Here is a 25208-nt window from a genome sequence, read left to right as displayed (position 1 = left end):
AACTGAGTTTTCCCTTTCAATGTGAGCTAAACGATCAACCAGCATGTCTACAAAGAGATTCTGTGGCGTAGGCTTGGTTCAGTGCCTGAGAAGAGACTTTTGGCAGGACAGGTAACCCTGCTTCACCATGATAACATCTCATACGTGTGCGGTGTTGTTCATCTCGAATCATCTCGAATAAACCCCACACAAACAACATCTCGATGTGTGTGGTGTTGTTCATCTCAAATAAACCACACAAAGAGAAGTGAGGCATATTTTTTCACCATCGTGTGCAGCCCCTCACATTTTAAAAATCGCTTAAGATGTTAAAAATCCTACACGTGTACCCCATTTTAAATGCCGCAAATGACAGAATTCCAACTGAAATGACAGCCACTAAAGTGATTAGCATGAGTGTTACTAACATAGCAGCAGTCTTGTCAGAACTGGAGAAAAGGTTTCATTCACCTTAATGAAAAGAAGTTTTCTTATAACTTGATTTAACAAGAGACTGGTGAGAAACTACTTTATGATCCAATTGGCCCATAGAGTGATGGTCTAATCACTTCCTGTTTTTTGTTTTTTTTACTGCTTGTTTACAAGTACAGTATAACAACTTCTAATGATTTTATCCCATATGGATTCATGCAACAAACTCCCTCACAAAACTATCCATTTTGGCGTGTCAAGGTTAATGACGTCCCAACGCCAACACCAGGTAAGGACTGAACTTCCGCCTCCATACCTGGATGCCATACAGGAATTGCTCTGGCTCGTTCTCCCCGTCCGACTCCTCGTCGGTCCAACACTGGCCTTTGATGTCCTGTGAGCATTTAAAAAAAAACATTGTTGTTAAAGCTGAATATCGTGACTTTCCGCACACATCAGTATTTGTCTATTCAAAGGCATCAAAAACAGAGCTTTATATAGCATCTCCAAAGGACCGGAGAAACACAGATTTCACTTTATGAAGTGGTTAAAAATAACCAGCCTTTTGTTATTGGAATCTAAGCAAATTCCCCAGAGGCCCAATGGAATACATAGCATTTATTTAACGTACTCATGTATTCGGCTAAGCAGGTAATTCTATCAAACAGGGCACTGACTAGCTTACCATAGGTTTGACGGTTCTAAGGGCTCAATCAGACAGGTTTAGGCCACATGCCTAACATCACAGGTGGGGAGGAAGGAAGCCAGTGCGTCTTGCACACCTTGGTATGACAGACAGACAGACAAATCCATAAAAACGTGGCCATAGAGAAAGAAAGAGACCACCTCATGTAATTAGACACTGTCACAAACACTCTTCTTTAAACCGTTACGCTGTCTCCTAGCAACAGCCATCTCTGCCTGCTTTTCAGAGTGGCATTAATCACTGTGGAGAGAGAGTGTGTAGGAGAGCGGTGCTGGATGTGCAGTACTCGGATTGTCTTTGTGTCGTGTCTTTTCCTTGGGAGGAAAAAAAAAATACCTTTTTTTCAGGCCAGCTCACCTTTTCATGGAATCGTTGCAAAAATAGTATTTCTGCTGATGTCAGCCAAAGACTGACATTTCCTGATTTGCTGCCATGGTTAATTGGATTTTTATAAGGTCACGTTTAGGGATGCGCTTCGTAAAGAAGCATAATCATCGAACCATTTGTTGCAACGGATTTGGTGGACCGCATGCAATTGATGGTTGATTAATCATCTCAAGCAAGCAATGAAGTTAAAAGTTGGCTGCAACCAGCAGAGGTCATTGTTTATTCACCATAGTTAATCTACCAATAATTAAATTCATATAAATATTCTCCCATTCATACATTATAAATACTTAAAAATAATTGTGATTGCGATTTTTTTTTTTTTTTACTTTTCCTTGTGCAAATGTAATCAAGCGTACTTGAAGAGACATCAGTTAACCAGAGAACAAACGGCAATAGAATAAATGTTTTGCTTTTTCTGTAACAATTGAAGGAGCCTCAACAAGCGGGAAGAGGGAAAGAATATACACTGGGAATTACGTGCAGTGTTAGTGCCATGTCAGATGATATGAGTCACCATAAAAAAACGTTAGTTGCTAACTTCTACATTGCAAGCCATCTCCTGGCTAGGCTCTATGCAGCCTCACTTGTTATAAAAAGGTGGCTTTTTTATTGCTGATATTGTTGTGTAAATTTTACACAACATTGGTTCATTTACCATATTTGTCTCACAGTCTGTGAGTCTTTTGTCTCACAATAAAATTAATGCAAGGCAACTCTTGTTTCACTCTCCTCATTTGCCTTTAAAGTTACAAGAGTGTTTGGACATTTATTTATTCTTTGTTGTTTGGAGATTTATTTATTGTTTTCATAGCAGTTAACTTTCTTTTTTTTTACAGTTTTATGAAAATGTTAATGTTACCGGGGGTCATCAGTTTACTACAGAATATCGCCAACAAACACTTACGCAGGAGTCATTACAGCGGTAACTGAGTGTGCCTTCTTGTGCTGTGTGACCATGTATTCTGCGCAAATTAGTTCATTGCGTGCCATATGTTACCTCGAAACGTCACATATCCATACCGTTGTAAACCACGGTCACCTAAAACATTGCCTGTGTAGAAAATAAGGGTTTTGTATAGGTGAGAGTTTTACCTCAAAATTAATTAGTACTATTTCCATTATTTCTGAAATCCGAACAAATCAGCTATCAGCCAGTTAAATGTTCCACTGTAACTATAAAGGTGCCATGTATTGTATAACAAAAGAAAACAGCAGCCCCTCTAATTTTGGTTCATTGAGTTCAACAATGAGTGTTAGTGAAATGTTGTCTTGTCAACTGCTTGGGCATGGCTGAATGTGTCACGCAAAAGACCATTTACATAATTCACAAACCAAAACACGAAGCACTTCTGTGTTGCACACACCAAAAAGCAGCACGGCATTGCATTACGGTGGAGCATGCTAATACAAAATCCAAATGAAGTCAATACAGAGATTCCTCATGCTGTCTTTGTGTTCTGCGTCACTTTAAATACCTTCTTCCTCATAACAGAATTTTACCTTGTCATGTCCGGAATATGAAAATACCCCTTTCACTCTCCCAGATGCACACAGCATCCTGACACGATCACCATCCCATCACGATCACCATCCCAAATAGGCTTTGTGGTACCACATACCAATAAAGCACCATCAGCCTAATTTCTCCTCATGATGATTATTTACCACAAAATGCATTCGTGCAGATTTACCCCTCCCCCCTCCACATGCCCTCCACCACCGCCACCATCCATATTTACCTTCACAGAAGATGGAGACTCAGGAGACTCAGGATGCTGTCCTTGCCTCAGCCTCTTCCTGCCTGGCGCCTGCAAGCACAGACAACAGTAACCTCATCAAAAATAACTCCGCAATTTGAACCAGTGTGTTCGTCAACTGCAGCTCTCGCCGCACCGACTGCCGTCTAGAGTATTTTGCCTGACAACACTGAAGGGGTTGGAGCATGCTCAGTGAAAGCAGACAGCCAAGTCATGTGACCCACAGCTGACTGCACTGCTGCTGCTGGAGTGGGAGGATAATGAAAAAAGGGGGAAGATGGACGAGAGAGGCTTGTGCGCATGTCATTAGTCACTGTCTGCTGATGAGTAATCATGTTGATGCTGTTGAGTGCATCAATGTAATCGACAAAAAAACATTACTGTATTAGCTTTGCACATACTCAATATTCTAAGATTCAGTGGCAAGTCTGCATATGGTAAATGAACCAATGTTGTGTAAAATTTACACAAATGTACATGGCCTTGTTTACTATTAAATACTGAGTGTAGAAAATGGATAGATGGCGATCACCTTTCTATTACGTTGTATTTAATAAAAAGCAGTGATGCAGATGGCATTCTAATACATATTTCTAATATCCATCCATCCATTTCCTGAGCCACTTCTCCTCACTAGGGTCGCGGGCGTGCAGGAGTCTATCCCAGCTATCATCGGGCAGGAGGAGGGGGGGGTAGCCAATCGCAGGGCACATACAAACAAACAACGATTCGCACTCACATTCACATCTACGGGCAATTTAGAGTTGTCAATCAACCTACCATGCATGTTTTTGGGATGCGGGAGGAAACCGGAGTGCCCGGAGAAAACCCACGCAGGCACGGGGAGAACACGCAAACTCCACACAGGCGGGGCCGGGGATTGAACCCCGGTCGTCAGAACTGTGAGGCAGACGCTCTAGGCAGTCGTCCACCGTGCCGCCTATTTCTAATATAATACAGAGAAAAAGAATGGTGATGTTTTGCTTTCTTTTTCCCTAATATGTATTTTACACAGTATTTAATAAAGGGCACTGATACAAGTATTGCAGCTTCAATTGGTTTCTAATATAAATAGAATGTTTAAAACAGAGCAGGGATATAAATGGTTTTGATACATTTTCATATTTCATATTTTCTATTCAATGAAATGTAACTGCCTGTGAATCTGTTCTGTTGCACACAATGTAACGCCTGTTGGATTGAGATTCACAGGTGGCGAAACTTCGCTTTGCAACACTTCCTCCAGAGGTACAGAAGATTTGTTTGGCAGGATTTGCTGTATTACAAAAAGGATGTAAAACTGAAATGGGTCAGTGACAGGAAATGCATATTTTTGTGTCTGAGTCAGTTATTCAATAAATTATAATAATAATCTTTTCATGAAATCCATGATTTTATTTTTTTAAAGCCATTTATTTTTATACATTTGTCAGTATATTCATACAATTACATTATTTTATGTTTTGCCCTCTCAAACCCCTAAGATGTCAGGTGATGCAACTGTCTGAGCAAGTGAGCAGACTAAGCAAACTTAAATCTTGATAATATTAAGGTAAAAATTAAACACTGTGGCAGTCTTTTGGATGTTTTTTTTTTAATATAAATAACTGCAAAGCTTTTGTCCAGCAATTTACATTTCCTAAATGTCAGGGTGGCGCAACTGTAAACATTGGACTTTTAATTTCAACCTGAAGAGACAATAGCTCTATACAGGATGCTGCATCTGCCAGATGACCCCAAGTGAACCTTGGTGCTCAGCTAAAAGGTTTGTAAATCTCTTGTCAAATACTGATAAAAAATAATTACTTTCAAACACATAGGCTTGTACACTTTCCATGCCAAGGTGGTACAACCAATGTAAAACTAGAAAAATGTTGTTTTATCATTAAACTTTTTTTTTTTTAATAAATAAAAAAGTGGTCTGTTTGAACTCTATGACAAAAGGTATTGGAGCTAATGCTAGCATCCAAACAGAAGCCTGTTTAATTAGTTGCAATAGTCAGGTGGCACAACTGCAAGGAGTCTCACAATATAACACTATTCAAAGCTATAAGATTATCCCTGACACTTAAAATGTTTGCTAGTTTTACATTTAAATATATTACACACTTTAAAACATTTTACATAATAATTTTAAGTCTGTCTTCCGATGTTGAGCCAACATTTTAACATTTTTCAATTTTGTTAAATGATAGATACTTCATTGGGTGTGGCACGTGAGCGACTGGTTAGCACATCTGCCTCACAGTTCTGAGGACCTGGGTTCAAGTCCGGCCTCGCCTGTGTGGAGTTTGCATTTTCTCCCCGTGCCTGCGTGGGTTTTCTCCGGCCGGTTTCCTCCCACATCCCAAAAACATACATGGTAGGTTCATTAAAGACTAAATTACCCATAGGTGTGAATGGTTGTCTGTTTATATGTGCCCTGCAATTGACTGGTGACCAGTTCTGGGTGTATCGCGCCTCTCGCCCAAAGATAGCTGGGATAAGCTCCCGCACACCCGCGACCCGAATGAGGTAAGCGGTTCAGAAAATGGATGGATGTTTTTATAAATATTTGGTTGGGCCACCTGACATTTTCTTTCGTGAGGATTAAACATATTGTTAAAAAAATAGTTAAAACAAAAGTTATTTCATAAATGAGACTTGTTCAAACACATTTGGGCCTAATTTATTGATAAATGCATAGAAATGTTCTCACTCTGCGCACAAATTGGCCATGTATGCAAGATCACAGTCAGATTTAATACACAATTTTCTGTGCATCACAATGCTTATGTTAATGAATCAATTCATTCCGGGCTCGTGCCCAAAAATAATATCTATATTGAAAATACTTATAAAATGAATGTATTATTATAATAACTAATGTATTTGATAACTCAAGGGCAACTGAATAAGCATGCAAACAGTCTATATTAAAAGGGAAAGTGCTACATCATGAACATTAAATAAAAAAGGCAGAATATAGTGTCTATTGCAGATGAAGAAAATTACACTTGTATTGCCACGCGCAGGGCTGGAACAAGAAGATTGATGTGAATGCAAAAAAAATCAACTTCCAGCTTCTCTACAACTGTTTATTATATTTCCTGTTATCTCCTGGTTGACATTCTAACCCAATAATGAACATATTTTACATGTTAGTTTTCCTGACCACTAGAGGGCATACATTCCTTATTCGTTTCCAATGTCAACCAGAAGATTGTAACAGGAAGTGATATAAAAAATTATGTTTTTTTTTTGTTTTTGTAATTATTGACACGTCATTTGAGGTCGTTCTCCTCGAAAAAACTGACATACCATGAAGTTCTCTTTGAAAAACGGTTGCTCAGGAGTTGGAAGTGTGTTGTATTTCTCCATAGATTCCCAGGAGTTACACTGGGTGCAATAGAACAATAACAGAGATGCCGCTGTTTTAGTGTCTTTCTAATGCATTTCTTATTTGATACAGAGCAATGATAAAGATGGTGCCGGTTTACTTTTTTTTCTACTATGTATGTTATATTTAATACATAGCAGTGGTACAAAATATTGCAGCTTTTTTTTTTTTTTTTTTTACACGACGCGCAGTGAACCCAATGAACGCTCACTATTCACAAGGGTTGGGGACAACGCCCTGACGGGAATGGTTAAAATCCGCACGTAATTGGGGGGCAGGGGGGGAAGGGGTGTGTGATTGACTACAGGCCACAAGATGGCGGCATAGCAGACAGCATCATTACAAAAAGGTTGCGTGAACATACTTTATATTTATTGTACTCTGTAACAACACGGACAAAGAATCCGCAAAGCATCAACACCATGCATCAATCTTGACCCCATGTAACATAAACCACTATACATATTGAGCAGTTAAACTATTCAACACAAACCTACCTCATTTGAGTTGACTAGCATATTAGCCCAAAGACATCACACATGGGCAAAAAAAATAAGCGCACTAATAGAACAAAGTATTTAAACTTACCTTTTGGTCCTTTACCCACAATAATAAATGTTAAGGATTAAAGGCAAAGTAGACTACACCTGGTAGGTGAAGCAAAAACTAACTTTTACTTTCACTCTCGTCCCTGTTCAAGCTGCATTCAAGGGCTACCAACAAAACAGGACATCCCAAAAGCAGACGGGGAAAAAAATAATAAAAAAAAATCTTAACAACATCAGCAAGATTCCGCAGGATGGCGCCAAAGTAATACCGTATTTTAATTGCTTTGGCAGGAGCACACAAGCAACAGGCGAGTTTTCGTTTTTTTTAGCAGACAACACCAGATAAGTTTTTTTTTAATGTGCAAATAGGTACATTTACAAATGCTCACTGTATTTTAGTGTTCCGGATGCTGCTGTTTTTCTTCTACACTAATATGTACAGTATTTTATAAATCAATACAGTGCAGTGGTACAGATGTGCTGCTCTAAATTTGTTATTTGTGTGTGGAGTAGGACCCAAGTGCAGAACACCAAATAACCAGAATTGATGGAAAGAACTTTTAATATCAACTATGAAAGCTCCTGTGACAAGCGGATAAGTAACCAAGCAATTAACGTCACAGTCACATACATAACAGTGGAATTCAAAGCCCAGATATTGAGCATTTAACTTTAAAGTCCAGATATAAATATTTTGGAGGTGGGGAAAGGTTTTTAGGGCCCCAAGTCTTGTAATGTTCTGTAATCCACAGAAAGCAGGACAGGGAAACTTAAACTTTGTTGTCATTGTGTTCCATGATTCAGATAAGAAGATGGGAAAACTCACACTTTGTAGTCGTTACAGAAAAATCCCAGAAGACTCGGGGGATTCCTGGTAGGATGCCACCTGTCGCACGAAGTCAGCCGGTAGGGTCCAGCACACCTGTTACTCAAATGAGTAGCGTCAAGGCATAAGCGGAATAGAAATTTGAAAGGCTGGATGGATGACAAGATGGGAAGGTCAAAGGCCGCCCGGTTCAGCCACAGCAGAGCCTTCTTTGACAAAGCTTTGATTGGCTGCCAGGTTGTGATTGGCTGACGTGCAGATTTGGGAGTGGCTGTATGGCTGTGAACAACTTTGACAATTTTTTTCCAAATAATTCAGTGATGCTGCAGTTGGTGCTGTTTTATATTCTTTGTACAACCCCAATTCCAATGAAGTTGGGACGTTGTGTTAAACATAAATAAAAACTGAATTCAGTGATTTGCAAATCATGTTCAACTTATATTTAATTGAATACACTACAAAGACAATATATTTAATGTTTAAACAGATACACTTTATTGTTTTTAGCAAATAATCATGAATTTAGAATTTTATGGCTGCAACACGTTCCAGAAGAGCTGGGACGGGTGGCAAAAAAGACTGAGAAAGTTGAGGAATGCTCATCAAACACCTGTTTGGAACATACCACAGGTGAACAGGCTAATTGGGAACAGGTGGGTGCCATGATTGGGTATAACAGGGGCTTCCTTGAGTTGCTCAGTCATTCACAAGCAAAGATGGGGCGAGGTTCACCTCTTTGTGAAAAGTGCATGAGAAAATAGTCGAACAGTTTAAGGACGATGTTCCTCAACGTTACAATTGTAAGGAATTTAGCGATTTCATCATCTACGGTCCATAATATCATCAAAAGGTTCAGAGAATCTGGAGAAATCACTGCATGTAAGCGGCAAGGCCCAAAACCAACATTGAATGCCCGTGATCTTCGATCCCTCAGGCGGCACTGCATCAAAAACCAACATCAATGTGTAAAGGATATCACCACATGGGCTCAGGAACAATTCAGAAAACCAAAAACCAACGAAAAGTGTTCTGTTGTCCGACGAGTCCACATTTCATATAGTTTTTTGAAATTGTGGACGTCGTGTCCTCCGGGCCAAAGAGGAAAAGAACCATCCAGACAGTTATGGACGCAAAGTTCAAAAGCCAGCATCTGTGATGGTATGGGGCTGTGTTAGTGCCAATGGCATGGGTAACTTACACATCTGTGAACACACCATTTATGCTGAAAGGTACATACAGGTTTTGGAGAATCATATGCTGTCATCCAAGCAACATCTTTTTCATGGACGCCTCTGCTTATTTCAGCAAAACAATGCCAAACCGCATTCTGCACGTGTTACAACAGCGTGGCTTCGTAATTAAAGAGTGCGGGTACTAGACTGGCTTGCCTGCAGTCCAGACCTGTCTCTCATTGAAAATGAGTGGCGCATTATGAAGCGTAAAATAACAATAATGGAGACCCCGGACTGTTGAACTGCTGAAGTTGTACATCAAGCAAGAATGGGAAAGAATTCCACCTACAAAGCTTCAACAATTAGTGTCACAGTTCCCAAATGTTTATTGAATGTTGTTAAAAGAAAAAGTGATCTAACACAGTGGTAAACATGACACTGTCCCAGTTTTTTTGGAACGTGTTGCAGCCATAAAATTCCAAGTTAATGATAATTTGCTGAAAACAATAAAGTTTATCAGTTTGAACATTAAATATCTTCTCTTTGTAGTGTATTCAATTAAATATAGGTTGAACATGATTTGCAAATCATTGTATTCTGTTTTTATTTATGTTTAACACAACATCCCAACTTCATTGGAATTGGGTTTGTAAAATGTCTTTTATTTCGTATAAATCTGTTGGTACCTGGAAGTCCATTACCCCTCAAACATAAATACCACTGATAACGTTGAAATAATGATCATCATTAAACTAATCAAGAATGCAAAGCCACTCTGTAAATGTTGGAGACAATGGTGATGCGGCTTTTGGGATAATCTGTCTGTACCCTGGTTATCTCATGGTGTCTATTTGAGACTGACCTACGGACTAAAGGGATTAAGCATCCCAACTGTCTGCAGTTTGAAGGAGAAAGTGAAACCTCCCAAATCACACACACACACGCACACACATACACGCGCGCACACGCACACGCACACACACGCACACACTTCCTCCTGAGATGTTCACTCCTCAAAGTCCAGACTGCATTTTAATGGCTTTGCGTGGAGCCACCACTGCCTGCACCAAAATGTGTTTTTGTCATGAATAGGAAGATAAAAAAAAGATCATTGACTTGATTGTTTAATTTCACTTGATGGGTGGGAAAGCACTCCAGAGACCCAACTATTTGTACAAAATCCATTAAAAAAAAAAGTCAACTTTACATGCTTCCTTTAAAATCACATCATATATACATTTGTATATATATGAGCTTCCCTTGCCATCAATTATCTGGACATTTTTCGAACGCTATAGATGACGACATTGCCTCAGTACCAAAACCACACAGCCTCCTTATGTAAACGTGCCTGGGCAGGTTACATTTAAACCAATATGTCGTGTAATGTAAATAATATGGCTTTTTTATTTTATTTTGCTTTTTGCTATTCACGGGTGACGGTTTTCAACTAAGGGAAGTAACCCTGGCTTGTGGATTTTGCGGAAACCTGTCTGGATTTGCCCTCATGCGTCACGTGTTGAGGCTGCTGATGAATTCTTGCGTTATGATTGGCTGACTGCTTTCACGTCTCCATCGCAGCTCTGTTTCCAATGTATCCATTCGCAGGCGCGAGCCTTACCCGTGTATCTCCTAATTTCTTGGCGTTTAATTTATTAAAAGTAACATAACCGAGGGGACTCGTATACACAAGTATATTAAATAGCGCGAATGTGCTGGAACAGAGTCGCAGTTGGTGTTTATTTACAGTGTGTCAAGCGTGTGCTGGCTACCTCGGAGGGATATAGCTCAGCATCATGACAAAGTAGTTCGGCGGACTAAGGAGAGTAGAGATCACCTTGAGCTGCTTGTCACTGCTTAGGCTGTTACATCAGTGCGAGCGGCCTGCAACGAGGGAAGGTGGGTTGAACGAACTTCTCGGTCGTTTTGTCACTTCATTTAGGCTCGATTTGGTTTTGTATTGTCGTCACTGTCACTTTATTGCCCACATTGTGCACTTCCTAAAACGCGGTCGCATTTTCGCTCATCGTGACCCGTTTGATGGCGTGCCTAAATAGTTGTCAGTAAGATTGGTTGTCTAAATATGTCCTCGAATGTCTTCCTAACAAATGCACGTACATTGCTATTGGATTCAAGTGGATGTGTGTAATTTTCTTTTCAACCATCTTGCAATGCACTCTCCCGATACCGTTGTCATTATATTTGCGTTGGTGGGCGGATACGCCGTAAGGTTTTGGATTACTTAGTCATTTCTACTTTCACTCATAGCAAAGGTACATCAGTTGTTGTTAAAATTCACTTTGTGAATCAAAGATGCATGCAGTCGTCGCCCCGTTGACTCGCTTCATTATGCTTCCGGTTGTGGGCGTGGCCTCGGCGTCTCCCGGGCCTCGATTGGTCGATTTGCTCTCCATCGCTCCGACGCGAGAAAATATGACGCAGTGATGTGAACGTGACTTTTGACGCATCGACTACGCAGTAGTAACGTTCTCCAGATCATTATTATCCAGACAACTGCTGGTTAAAAAGTTGCTCTCCGTTGCATTGTTAACAATTATACTTATCGCCGTTTTGTTAAAAATGTCTTCAGAGGAAGGTCTATGTGTTGAGGACTGTGCGTGTGTTGAGGACTGTCCATGTGTTGAAGAGCACGCTTCTCCCATGTAAGGTCTCTTTAAATTAACTGTAGCTTTTACGTTACGAATGACAGTATGTTAAGTCCAGTATGAATAGCGGTCAGCAAACCACCGCAGCGATATAAGAGGCCTTCTTGTTGACAATAAATACATTCAATAAATACACTTACAAAGATGCAGGTGCTTAATTTACAGTCACAAATAGGGGTACATTAATAATATTTTCTTTGCTTCGTGCGTTTAGGAACTTTAATTAGTTGATCCATAAAGATACAAGTTAGGCCTCATTCCATCCATCCATTTTCTGAGCCGCTTCTCCTCCCTAGTGTCGCGGCGTGCTGGAGCCTATCCCAGCTGTCATCAGGCAGGAGGCGGGGTACACCCTGAACTGGTTGCCAGCCAATCGCAGGGCACATACAAACAAACAACCATTCGCACTCACATTCACACCTCATTCCATGTTTTTTAATTTTTAATTTTTTTAAATTACATTTTTAAAGAAAATTCCACAAAGATGACAGCCAATTGTCATGTTGCTTCAATAAATGTTTAAAAGGGCAACTCGTCAAACATGTTTTTTTTTTTTACACCATCTAGAAATTAAATTAAGTGAGGTACCGACGCAATCACAGGCACAGTCTGATAATTGTAGTTATTATAGTAATACTTTATACAGATGATACAAATATTTTTTATGAATAAAGATTGTTTATTATACTTATAACATAATTTTTTTTTTTTTTTTTTTTTTACAAAAGTATATTATTAATTCATAAAATATTGAATTGTGTATCGAACTCTGGGTCAGAAATTGATATTAAAATCTTAACTTTGGGGTATCGTTACAGTGCTAATATAACCTAATACGGACGTTATTACAGAGGCAAATCTTTTAGTTTTATGGTATATAGATTTGTTCATCCCGTGAGGGGAAATTAAATAATTTGAAAATAATTCATTACCTCCACAAAGGTTGGTTATGGGCTATTTGTAGGTTTTTACACAAACTATCAAGAAGTGTTGTATTTCCTTAGATTCTGAACAATGTGCGAGCAAAAATAAGTTTTTGTGGTACTCTAATAATGACTGCTTTGTGTTTGGTTTACTTTGAATAAACACTTTGTGATGCTTACTCTAGTTTGTAAAAAAAAAAAAATTAATATATATTTGTCAATATATTTTTCAAGGCATTAATTTCATGTTGAACTGGATATCTGAATTGTCTTATTTTCACAAATAGAATCTTTGGCATGAGGTAGTGAGTTCTCTTGAATGGCTAATTAGTATTTTAGAAAACAAAAACAAAGGGAGTCGGCAATGCACTTTCAGTCGCTTTATTTAACTCGGGCAACACAAGAACATCACAAACTCATGCCAACAGCATCTTCCCAGACTGACTTTTCCTTGTGCTCAAGTCACACTAATTACGCATAATTACAGATACAGTATCAAACTCAATCAAACTGGGAGGGCTGGCAGTGCATGTTAAGCGCGATCGCAGAGGCACAGCAAATTCCTCAAGCATTTTTTTGTATTCAAATTACGTGAAAGATTCAAGTATTCGTTGCAACCTTAGTGTTGATTGTACAATAACAAAGATTTATACAATAACAAACATTTATACATCTCAGCTCAGTCTCATTGTACTTGTGTATAGTGACAATAAAAAGGCATTCTTTTATTCTTATTATATTACATTACATATTTTATACATATGATATTAAATGACGATACACTATTTGCTTAATACTATTTTAATTTTAATTATATTTTATATAGAAAGGCATTCTATTATATGACCAGTTTGATTGAACACTATTATATACAATATACATAAATTGGGGGTCCCCGCTCCGGCTTTCCATCAGTTCGGGGGTCCTTGGTCTTGAAATAGTTGAAGACCCCTGATGTAAACCATATTTTAAAATTATATCAGTACAGGTTTGGAGAAGCAGCAAGTTATCAGTTATCAGTGTCAATGGCAAAAAAAAAGTTATTGTGCATCAATACTGGAAATGCAAGACCTTTGAAAATAGATATAATGGTAGCGTTACCATTTCCACAAAAATGATGAAAATGGTAATCTAATGACTTTGTGGGGTCATTACACTTCTGGAACCTGTGAGGCTCCCCCCTGAGAAGGTGTTCACCCATCCACGTCTAGAATGCAAATGAAGGGCGCTTGTACATACCCACCACTGGCTAACCATTTGCTGTACGTTTTGCCCTGAGTTTGATTATCTTAATTTCACAAGTGCTCAGTTCCGCACAATTGGCCAGTTCCCAATAAACATACGCCAAATGACTGGCCATGCATCCTGAGTATTGAATTTCTAAACGCCCGCTGCATGCTGTATTTTATTATTAGCCCTAGCCTGTCTTTAGGTCAGGGGAATTGTATGACCAAGGCTAGTAGTGACATTGTAGTCACTGTAATCTCGTGGTGGATGTCTCATGTACGGCCGTCGTGTCACGTCACTGCCAGTGTCCGGTCAGCCCGGGCACCTGTCTTTGTACTTCACCTTCATCACAGAAGGGATTTACTCTTGAGATCCTAAAGGTGTTGTCACCGTACACAAGTGCCTCGGTTGGCAGTTGTGTCAGGCCTGCTACTGCTAGGTGTAGTCAGCTATTGCAGGGTGTTGGCGGCTCCAACACACTGGGGTTCCTCCGGCGGTCAGTGGTGGTGGCATGCCTCTTTCTCCCCAAGAGGACCAGGATGATCTACTGGGGGTATGTAGTGCGTCAAACAAGTTGGTGGAGTGGATGATGAAGCCATCTTGGTTGTGTTGAGTCACCGTCCTAAATGTCACGACACCATGGTTGCACTCCTCCTGCCTATGATTGTACTTGGGTGGTTATCAGAAAAGTGATAAAGCACGTGTCTAGGAAGATAAAAGGTTTTGATGGAGAGCTTTTTAAAGAGCAAGAGTATACCACTATCTGGAGCCAGTTAGGAAGGGATTGGAAGGGATTATTAGCAGTCAGCTCTTAAATTAGCCTTGCATCTGTGTCAGGGTGACTGCTAACTGCTTCTGAAGGCTACTCAGCTGACTTTGTTAGGGAGTGACATGCGATCCATGTCTCCCATACAGAGCCATCTGTCTCATTTATGTAAGCTTTTGTTACCATAACACCAGAGGGGTGGCTAGCAAGGTTGAATGGATAAAAAATGCTATTGCACAAAATGAATACCCTTTTGTTTCTACTTTTTTGTAAAGCGCCACCACAAACTTCATCTTTACAGGTGCCTTGCTGCTGTGCAGGCAACTGATGGGAAAGTGCACCTGATCATCAATTTGGCTATGGTGTCTGAATGAGCGCAGGCCACTGTTAGAGGAAATGCAGTGTGTAGTACTGTCATCCACAGATATGTGCAGTGATTGTAGTGTTTTTGAGTGGCATTCATTCAACTATTAGCGATTCAGGCTGCAACTTGTTTTGTAATGTGCAATGAAATCCCCGCCTCGCAACAGCAGTGCTTAGTGTTGTGGTGTTGTGTAGTTTGAATGTTGTGAATGCCAATTATTAGCCTCCAGTACACTTTTTATTGTGCCACCCAACAGCAATGTATACCTGGTGGTATAGAGGTTTTCAGTGTCCATAAATAGACAATAAGACAAGTGAGGAAAAACAGTCATTTCGGTGGCACCCTGTGACTCAGCCCACTCGGCTGTCTTCCTCTTCCATGGCTTTCTATTGCTGCAGTACAGCAAGATGTGACTGCGAGCACATACAGCTCTCCTCAGCCACTAACTGGTCTGCTGCATTCACACCACTGTTACATCATCAGGCAGCAGGCACTATGCAGGCAGACGGTAGAAGCCTGGAACCCCCGCCATTCTCCATTTTAATTAGATGTCGACAAGGAAGTAGTTCTGTCCCCTTCTATCATGAGGTTATGCAACCAGAGTCATTGTTAAAGAGAAGCAATGATGCACCCTGCTCATATTGCTTGACTTTTTATTGTTGTTGTTAATACGCATTGAAATTTATTCAGCATCTGCCTACATTAAAACCTTGAATAATCCGCCGAGGAAAAACATGGTAATCTCTGTCCTGTCATTGGATTCATAATGAATAGTTGCCATTGGCAACCCAGTGCCGATGGCTGGTAGAGAACAGTGTAGACATGCAGTCCGGTCTACATTGGATGTTGAAAGTACACCACTTGCAAAATACTAGTTGTTCTTTTTTCTGATGAAAATGACACCATGCCAAAGCATTTAATTTTCTTCTTTAAAATAACAGTTTAACAAAGTTTGCACAGTATACCAGTGTTTAAAGTACTGCGATAACTTGCTGTCAAAAACGATGCAATCCAATGTCTTTTCAGTACTTGTATTTTTAAGAGTGACCTGCCTGAATTGTCTCAGGCAACCTCATTTTTTAGGTTTATTTGTATTAATCACCAACCGCAGTGTTTTAGGTTAATCCAAAATGTTAATAAACCTCAAACAAGAATGTTTAAGAAAGTAAAAGTGCGGTTTAGGCTTTCTTTGGAGAATATCAATGTGTGGACAATTATTAGGCAACTATTGGTGTCCAGAATCATTACTAAATAACTAATTGAAATACATTTTTGCCATTTCAGTTATTTTCATTTGTTCAAGTGAGAATTATAAACAAACTACTCAAAACCTTCCATTAGAATTTGATCGAAACTGGTGTGTGTGTAGCCAAAATGTGTTAGATTGTGAGGGCACGTTGTACTTTTGTTTAGATTGCAAGGGCATCTGTGTTACGTATTCGGTTTTAATTGAGTTTGGGTTTCAATTCCCAAATTGAGGCAAGGAAGGTAGCAAGGAATACAATTTTTTAACTGACCAGATTCAATACTTTAAAAGTTACAGTACCACGTTTATTTTACATTAATCTTGTTTTATTGCTTAACAACACATTTCTACACCCTAGATACAGTATTGTGCAAACAAACATCCTTTGGGGGAATTGGGACTCCTGTTTTGTACAAATACTGTCTTATTTTAACCTAAAACAAAGAAATCAGAACATATTACTCATTCTTAAGTTTCTACACTCGCTCCCAGTCAGCTTTAGAAAAAGACTTTAAAGTTCTGCTAGTGGTCTATAAAATACTAAACAGTTTAGGTCCTGAATACATTAAACACATGCTAATGGGATATGAACAAGACTTTACACCGATTTTATCGGCCTGATCGGTATCGGCCAATAATTAGCATTTTATGCTGATAAGCTTTGTCATAATTCGCCGATTTGATTGGCTCCGCAAATGACATTTACCCTGCGTCGCCATCGTGCACAGTATACTTGAATTCAAAAGCTAGTTTATTTTTAGCCTTGTCGTGTGTCTTTTGACAGCATGTCGGCGGTGTGGGACAGACAACACATCTGAGACAGACAACACGTAATGGCCGGATCAGACTACAAGACAAATTTGCTCTTTCACAATTGCACTGTCAGACTACTGCAATAAAATCTTGTATTCCAAAACCACTGCATCCCGTTTTTTACGATCATTGGGCTTAACTTGTCAACTCAAATGCGACCGGATACACTCGTTACCGTGGCGACGGCAAGAAGAGTGGATCGCGCCGACTGAATTATAAGGACAAAATGGGGAAAAACGTGTGTTGGTGGTCACCGGTGCTCAGGACAGGAGAAGACGTTCGTTTAAGGCTTGCTTGAGGAATGTTCACATACTTTTAATACGATACGGGTCGCAAGCAGGCAACAAAACATTATGTAGCCTAGCAAGCTACTGCTAGCACTGACGGTTGTACCGGCGTTCTGTCGAATCATGCTCTAAAGTTTCGGTGTGGGTGAAGTAATTTAATTACAGTAAGTTGGCACCCATTATTTCTGTAATGTTGTTTTGACCTGACTGATTAGAATACACGATCTGACTAGAGCAGTGATTTCCAACCTTGATGGAGCTCAGGAACATATTTTACAATTGAAAAATCTCACGGCACACCAACAAACAAAAATGTCACAAAATGTAGATATATTAATTACTGTATTTACTTCCTGCCATCTAATAGAAGACCATTAATTTGTTTCATAAATAGAGGAACAAAGATACATTGTTGTAAATGTAATTTTTTTGAGCAATTAAGTACACAGCAAATACAGTAAATGAACAGGTCATTTAAATAGACACATTCCTCCACCTTGTGATCGGATCGGTTATGGTTTTTTTAAACTTGCTGATTGGCGATCGGCCCCAAAAATCCCCATCGTGTAAAGCCTAATATTAACCCAGTAGGGCTCTGAGATCTACTGACTCGGGTCAGATAACTGAGCACAGAGTCCAAAGCAAACATGGTAAAGCAGTTTTCAGCTACGCTGCTGCACACAAATGAAATAAGTTGCCAATAGAAGTGAAGTGTGAATGTTTTTAAGTCCAGGTTAAAAACTTTTTTCCTCATATGCTTTTTAGACCATTTCCACTTTTAAATGATCTTTCTTGCGCTGTTATTTTAGTTTTTTTCTTTATTTTTAAATGCTTTTAATTATGTAAAATACATTATTTTGTGTATTAAATGCGCTATATAAATAAATTTGCTTTGCTAGATTTCATTCTCTTGGCACACTGTGCTATTGCCACATATTATGAAACCTGATTGTAAGGCTTTGTGAGGTGCCCAGGTATACCAATAGCTAGAAGCAAAACGAGTAAGTCAAACCATTGTTGTAATTCCGCCCTTTAGGACCTCTCCAGACTCCAAAATAATCGCCATGCCTCAGCCAAAGATTGTCGACATGGGCTCTGCCTTCATCCAGACGCAGCAGCTCAACGCTGCCATGGCGGACACCTTCCTGGAACACATGTGCCTGCTGGACATCGACTCAGAACCCACCACCGCTCGCAACACTGGCATCATCTGCACCATCGGTGTGTCAATAAAACAGTTGTATTCTATCTATCATGACAGTTAAGTTGCAGGCAGCTTAGACTGATAGTATATTATACAGTAGACAAAACCTGCATTTAGTTGTCTAAAATCAATAAAATGATGCAATTCTTGAGCCAAGAGGAATGATCTAATGCCACCCTATCATCGATCTATTTTCTACCGCCTGCTCAGGTTCACTGTTGAACTAGAGCCTTTCCTGGCTTGACTGGGCAAGAGGTGAGGTTCACCCCTGACTGGTCGCCATTCCCACCTATAGACAATTTTGAATTTTCAATTTACCATAATTTTCAATTTACCATAACCCATGTATAATACGCACCCCCAAAAGTTGACCTCAAAATTCTGGAAAACCTTTCTACCCATGTATAATGCATTTTTACAATCCATGACTTTGCTTCTACCCATACGATCAAAACATAAAGTATTATCTGTATTTTGTTGGTTTTTTTCAAATAATTATTTTGAGGTTAAGCACTTTATTTGAACATGTAATACTTTCTTTTTATTTACTTGCTCTTATTTTGAAATTCACAGCCCTACTTTTATTAAGTAAATTCGAAAACACACAGTTAACCAGGCAGAATTTGTAAAAAAAAAAAAAAAACATATATTTTACAAATTCTGCCAGGTTATGTGATTTTATGAGCACAACTGTACATATATGCAGTCATCCGTAGCCATGTCATACTGGAATGAAAGCGTAATCTACACCTTTTTCATAGCCTCTGGGTGGCCGTGGCTTATTAGAATGAAAGTGAACACCTTTCTCAAAACCTCTAGGTGGGGGTGGCATATTGGAATTGAAAATGTACAGCTTTTTCATAACCTCTAGAAGGCGGCATACATTTATAAAATGTGAACGTGTTTTTTTTCATTTCCCCCGATACCTGTGTGTAATGCGCACTATTGACTTTTTACAATTTCTCTTGGGGAAACAAAATTGCATTATACACGAGAAATTATGTTACCTAATATGCATTTTTTATGAAAGTGGAAGACCATCCACAAAGGAAAGGGGAGCCTAGATTCATAACCTGAACCATTCAACTTACCAATAGTCCAATGTCAGCACCGGACCAATTTTTTGTTAAAACAAATTTAAAATCAGCTTTCCAGATGCCTTGTTGACAAAGAAGTAAGTGTGTGTTGTGGTAAAGATCTCTACCATGAAACATAGTCTGTTGAGGTAATGACAGCCACCTAGTAAATTTTCGCTAGTATTCTCTCCTTCAAATTTGGCAACCGAATGACAGTTTTGTCAAAAGGTTGATGAAACCGTAACATACCAGCATCCCCACTAGCTTGATCAACCACAATCTTGACTGAGTTTTACCCAATTCTGCAAAGGAAGTCATCAAAACTATTCAATGTGGTCATTTACAACCAGTCATTCGTATTTAAAAAAAAAAAAAAAAAAAAAAAAAAAAAAACCTTTTTCCCCTCATTTTTTAGGGCCAGCCTCTCGCTCTGTGGACATGCTGAAGGAGATGATCAAGTCCGGAATGAACATTGCACGCTTGAACTTCTCCCATGGCACACATGAGGTGAGCTGTTTCATAACTTCCTCTTTGGCGTATTTGAAACCAGCTGGGGCGAGCCCAACTGCCACCAAAAGGCCGTCACGTTCAACCTATGCAGATCAGTCCTTATCGCAGTATGTGCGCTGGTCCTTTTTTGCAATCTTTGCTTTTTGCAGCTTTGCAAACATTGCACATAACTCTATGAATACAATGCCTGCCAGTAAACTGGCATGTATTTACAATATGGTATTAAACACGATTGGACAAGCCAGCTTACAAACTTTCTGGAAATTGATAACTATATTCAATTGGATATGATGCAGCTGGACATAGATTGTAAAAGGTACAACCAAGGGCAGACATACAGACTATTTGCTTATAGTGAAACAAAATGCTCATTCGTGGTCAATCAAGTGTTTCAAGGAATTCTGGGAGATTAACAGACAAATTCATGCTTCGCAAAATTTTTTCATTTTATAGAGAAATTGCCCTGGAATTAGCTGCATTAGCCTCAGTATTACTATTGTACATTAAACATGAGTGGATCAGTGGTCTGCTGATGGAGCATTTTCCTTGTGTGTTTTAGTTACAGTATGTTGACTTTTATAATCTATATATTTTTGTGTGATGCTCTGCTGACTCATAAGTGATACAAAGGGAAGGTGTTGGTTGCTACAGTTTAGGTGAAATAACGCATAATATAGCTCGTCCTGACAGTTGTCCTCCAAATTGGTATTAAGAGCTTATATAAAAAAAAATTAATAAACATCTTTGACCTGATTTACTACAACATCTTCACTTAATCATTCATCGTTGGACTGCGCAGTCATTGCGGTAGTAGAAAGAGGTTAATTACCGCATTGTGGCAGTTATTACTCATGCACTATATATTTTGATTGATCTGGTTTGTCTGGTTATTAAGAATGTAGAACCTTTGATAAAGTTTCCATAATTGAACTTTTATTCTCCATAGTATCATGCTGAGACCATCAAGAACGTGCGTGAGGCATGTGAGAGCTTCGAACCAGGTAGCATCCAATACCGGCCAATCGGTATCGCCCTGGACACCAAGGGCCCAGAGATCAGAACCGGCCTCATTCAGGGAGTGAGTTCAGCGTTCCTGTTCTACCATCTTGGTTGGCAACTTGACTTGAAAACAACAGTCGCATGACGACATCTTTATGGTTTGGCAGAGCGGTACAGCTGAAGTGGAGCTGAAGAAGGGCAAGATGATAAAGATCACCTTAGATGACAGCTACCAGGAGAAATGCAGTGACGAGATCCTGTGGCTCGATTACAAGAACATCACCAAAGTTGTAGAACTTGGCAGCAATATCTACATTGATGATGGACTCATATCGCTGCAGGTCAAGGAGATCGGTAAGATTTGTTCATATTTAAAATGATAATTTTCCCAAAAGAAACAATGTAAATATTAATGGCAATATACATCACTAGCTTAACCAGTTTAAAATAAACTACAATACATGCAAGGAATTGAAGAGGGAGGCTTGCAAAACAAAACTTAAAACCAACAAATTTTCAGTTAAACACGAATTTTGATGCAACATGGTAGTGATCTGGTGTGTTCCTGAGAGGTGAGTCTCTTCACATGAAAACGCACTACATTCTGTTATTATGGCCCCACCACCAGGCCATGCAAAGGCCCTCTTTGAATTGCTGTTTATTCTTTTTAGTCTGACGCTTCAGTCGCATTGTGAAGGGCCTAAACTCACAAATTTTTGCTAACGGGTGTATCTTGCTGACGATTTACATATGGTAGTCGTAATTGTGAACATGACGCAGCAAAAGTCACTCAGTACCATGCCCTGAAAATTTTTACCATTTACCATTTTTACCAAATGACATGAAATTGGGTGGACATGTCTACAACAACAGGATGCATGAAAACGTTTAATGGTCCAATGCCCAAAATTCAACAGGAAATGGCAAGTTCCCCCGCTCGTTCTGGGCTCGTCCCCTTACGAGGTAATTTGCCAAAATGAGCCCGAATCGGAAGCATATAATAATGGATAATGCTGAATTGTGAGCATTTGAAAGATTTCCCATGAAAATGGGGGTGCGAAGGTCCATTCATCACTGTTCTCACCTTTAATTCTTCTATTATTATTGTCACTTAAACCATGTTGTACATAGCAGCCTGGACCGAGACTTGTGTGCCACTTTCCAATGTTGCAATCCAATTTCCAAGCTATGGTTATCATCAAACTTCTCCTCTTTGGACACACTGATATTGTGGTGGCATCGCACAAAAAAAGAAAAAAACCGCACCACCTCCATTAAATTCTCATTGAAGTGTTGCGTGATTTGCTGCAGTCATGTGTCACACACAAGGTTTTTTTTCTGTAGGTGAAGCTTGGACACAACCTAAGGTCTGCATGGCCTTATGTGGTTTGAGGCTATAATTTAGTACAGGGAGAGCACTAGGCTTGTGAAGAAAACTAACAAACCACTCCAAACACCGAAAACTAGAAATGGTGATAGGTTGGGCCTGGGGCTAGCAATTCCATCCCGACAAACACTCATACTGCTGCAGAAACGGCAAGTACAGTTCTAAACCAACAAAAGCCCAGCAGGGGTAAGCAATATATATTGCCTTCAATATAATCATGATCGTTGCTTTAACGTTGTGCAATTTTACATTATCTAGTACTCCTACTAAGAAAACAACCCAAGGGGTGCATGGACGCCATAGGAGGAAGAGAGAGAGGAGGAAGTACATAAAGTCTTCATTCACTGAATCAAGTTGACATGATTCAGTCATGTGACTCAGTGGAAAGCAAAACAAACTCTCGCTCTCAAACTAGTGGGCCGACTCCAAGTAACCTTTTCAGGAGTTTAGCAGCTGCACAAGTGGGTAAATGGTCGCTATTGACCCCAATTTTTTACATTTTTATTTATTTAATTATTTTTATTTTTTGTAATGTAAGTGCTGGCTTCCCAAACGTGTTCAGTTTAAAAGTGAAATGAAGAGAATGGAGAGTGGAACAGTGCTGTTTCGAGCGTACATTCACTGGAGGATTTATTTGTTTTGATTAATATTGATTTACAAAGAAAACTGCGCTCTCAGTCATCCTGACTGTTGGTGAGGCTAATGGAGGTGCTAGCTGGCATAGCTCTACTGCCACTTCGTAAGTAAATATCTCACTATCCCGTCATCGATCACCCACTGCTTTATTTATATAAACACTAGGTTTTACACGATCAGGATTTTTAGGACCGATCAGCGAGTTTAAAAAAACAAAACAATAACCGATCACCGATCCGATCACAAGATGGAGGAATGTGTCTATTTAAATGACCTGTTCATTTACATATACGTATGTACTTAATTGCTAAAAAACATTTATATTTACTATAAATAATGTATATCTTTGTTCCTCTATTTATGCCAGTGAGGCATAGTGACGGACACAAATGAATGGTCTTCTATTAGATGGCAGGAAGTAAATACAGTAATTAATGTATCCACCTTTTGTGACATTTTTGTTTGTTGGTGTGCCGTGAGATTTTTAAATTGTAAAATATGTTCCTTAGCTCCATCAAGGTTGGAAATCACTGCTCTAGTCAGATCGTGTATTCTAATCAGTCAGGTCAAAACAACATTACATGACAGAAATAATGGGTGCTAACGTACTGTAATTAAATTACTTTATTTTTAATTAAATTACTTCACCCGCACTGAAACTTTAGAGCATGATTTGACAGAATGGCGGCATATTTACGTACAACCGTTGGTGCTAGCAGTAGCTTGCTTGGCTACGTAACGTTTTATTGCCTGCTTGCGAGCCGTATCGTATTAAAAGTACGGGAGCATACCTCAAGTAAGCCTGAAACAAACGTCCTGTCCTGAGCAGCGGTGACTACCAACACACGTTTTCCCCCATTTTGTCCTTATAATACAGTCGGCTCGCTCCACTCTTGTTGTCGTCACCACGCTAATGAGTATCTGGTCGCATTTGAGTTGACAAGATAAAGCCCAATGATCGTAAAAAACGGGATGCAGTGATATCGGAATGCAAGATTTTATTGCAGTAGTTGGACAGTGCAATCGTGAAAGAGCAAATCTTTCTTGTAGTTTGATCCGGACATTACGTGTTGTCTGTTCCACACCGCCGACATGCTTTTTTAAAATTTTAAAATTTTTAATTGTAATTTTTTTGTTAAAGAACTTTATTGGCCGTCAGATATTTCCAATACTACGTCAAAAGACACGCGACAAGGCTAGAAATACACTAGCTTTTGGATTAAAATATACACGGCGACGCTGAGTAAATGTCTTTTGCAGAGCCGAACAATGATCTCATTGATCGGATCGGCGAATTATGACATTAAAGCTAATCAGCGTAAAATGCTAAATATCGGCCGATACCGATCAGCCCAATAAAATCGGTTTGTAAAGTCAAATAAACACTATTACCAATACCAGCTGCTAAACAATAAAAAAACAATAAAAAAAATAATATTCAACGGTCATGATGTCACATATTGTCATCGTAACTAGTAACTGTATCGGAATACATTTCTATAGTAACCCTCCCAACCCTGAGTATGAGGAATACGTGAAACCACAAGCAGAACTACAGCCCAAAAAAAAGCTATCTGAACAGCACACTCAGAAAACCCTCGCATTTAGTCATTTAGAAAACACGTACCATATAACAAAAACAAGTAAATGTTGGCAACACATGAAGAACGCCATGAACTGCGTTTCTTTCTGCAGTGTTATAGCCAAATTGTTGTGTGCTGTAGTGACAAACAAAAGTCTATTTGATTTAAAATATTTTATTAGGTTTACATTTTGATGTCATCTTAATTTTTTTGTTTTGTCACAAAAGCTTAACTAAAATACTATTGTGCGAACCGGATTTGTCATTCTCCTGTATACAGCCTGGACATAACTTGTTAGTTAGCTAGTTAAGTTATCAATTAATTGTTAACAG

The 25208-nt window shown here is 39.3% G+C and overlaps 2 protein-coding genes across 9 annotated transcripts in view; one reads left to right on the top strand and one right to left on the bottom strand.

Moving 5' to 3' along the window:
- Positions 1–8142, bottom strand: part of LOC133397622 (protein mono-ADP-ribosyltransferase PARP6) — a 43329-nt gene extending 35187 nt beyond the window's left edge. For 4 of the 6 annotated variants that reach the window (XR_009767671.1, XM_061668738.1, XM_061668747.1 and 1 more), the window contains exon 1: positions 728–829. Coding sequence is in view for 5 of the 6 variants with exons in the window: in XM_061668738.1 (XP_061524722.1) it covers positions 728–829 (102 nt within the window). In the remaining variant the exon portion in view is untranslated. Of the gene's footprint in view, positions 1–727; positions 830–1096; positions 1194–3246; positions 3316–7231; positions 7380–8017 lie in introns of those variants that run through there. The other 2 variants (XM_061668766.1, XM_061668756.1) reach the window with 2 other exon arrangements.
- Positions 8143–10792: 2650 nt separating this feature from the next.
- The window catches only part of pkma (pyruvate kinase M1/2a), a 27829-nt gene continuing 13413 nt past the window's right edge, over positions 10793–25208 (top strand). Inside the window, exons 1-5 of one of the 3 annotated variants that reach the window (XM_061668688.1) lie at positions 10793–11088; positions 18518–18702; positions 20177–20268; positions 21218–21349; positions 21438–21624. In XM_061668688.1, coding sequence (XP_061524672.1) covers positions 18546–18702; positions 20177–20268; positions 21218–21349; positions 21438–21624 — 568 coding nt within the window. In that variant the 5' untranslated portion in view covers positions 10793–11088; positions 18518–18545. Of the gene's footprint in view, positions 11089–11692; positions 11853–18517; positions 18703–20176; positions 20269–21217; positions 21350–21437; positions 21625–25208 lie in introns of those variants that run through there. The other 2 variants (XM_061668680.1, XM_061668696.1) reach the window with 2 other exon arrangements.

This window comes from Phycodurus eques, chromosome 2 (assembly GCF_024500275.1).
Source record: "Phycodurus eques isolate BA_2022a chromosome 2, UOR_Pequ_1.1, whole genome shotgun sequence".
Classification (NCBI taxonomy): Eukaryota; Metazoa; Chordata; class Actinopteri; order Syngnathiformes; family Syngnathidae; genus Phycodurus; species Phycodurus eques.
This window is presented reverse-complemented; position numbering and strand designations above follow the sequence as displayed.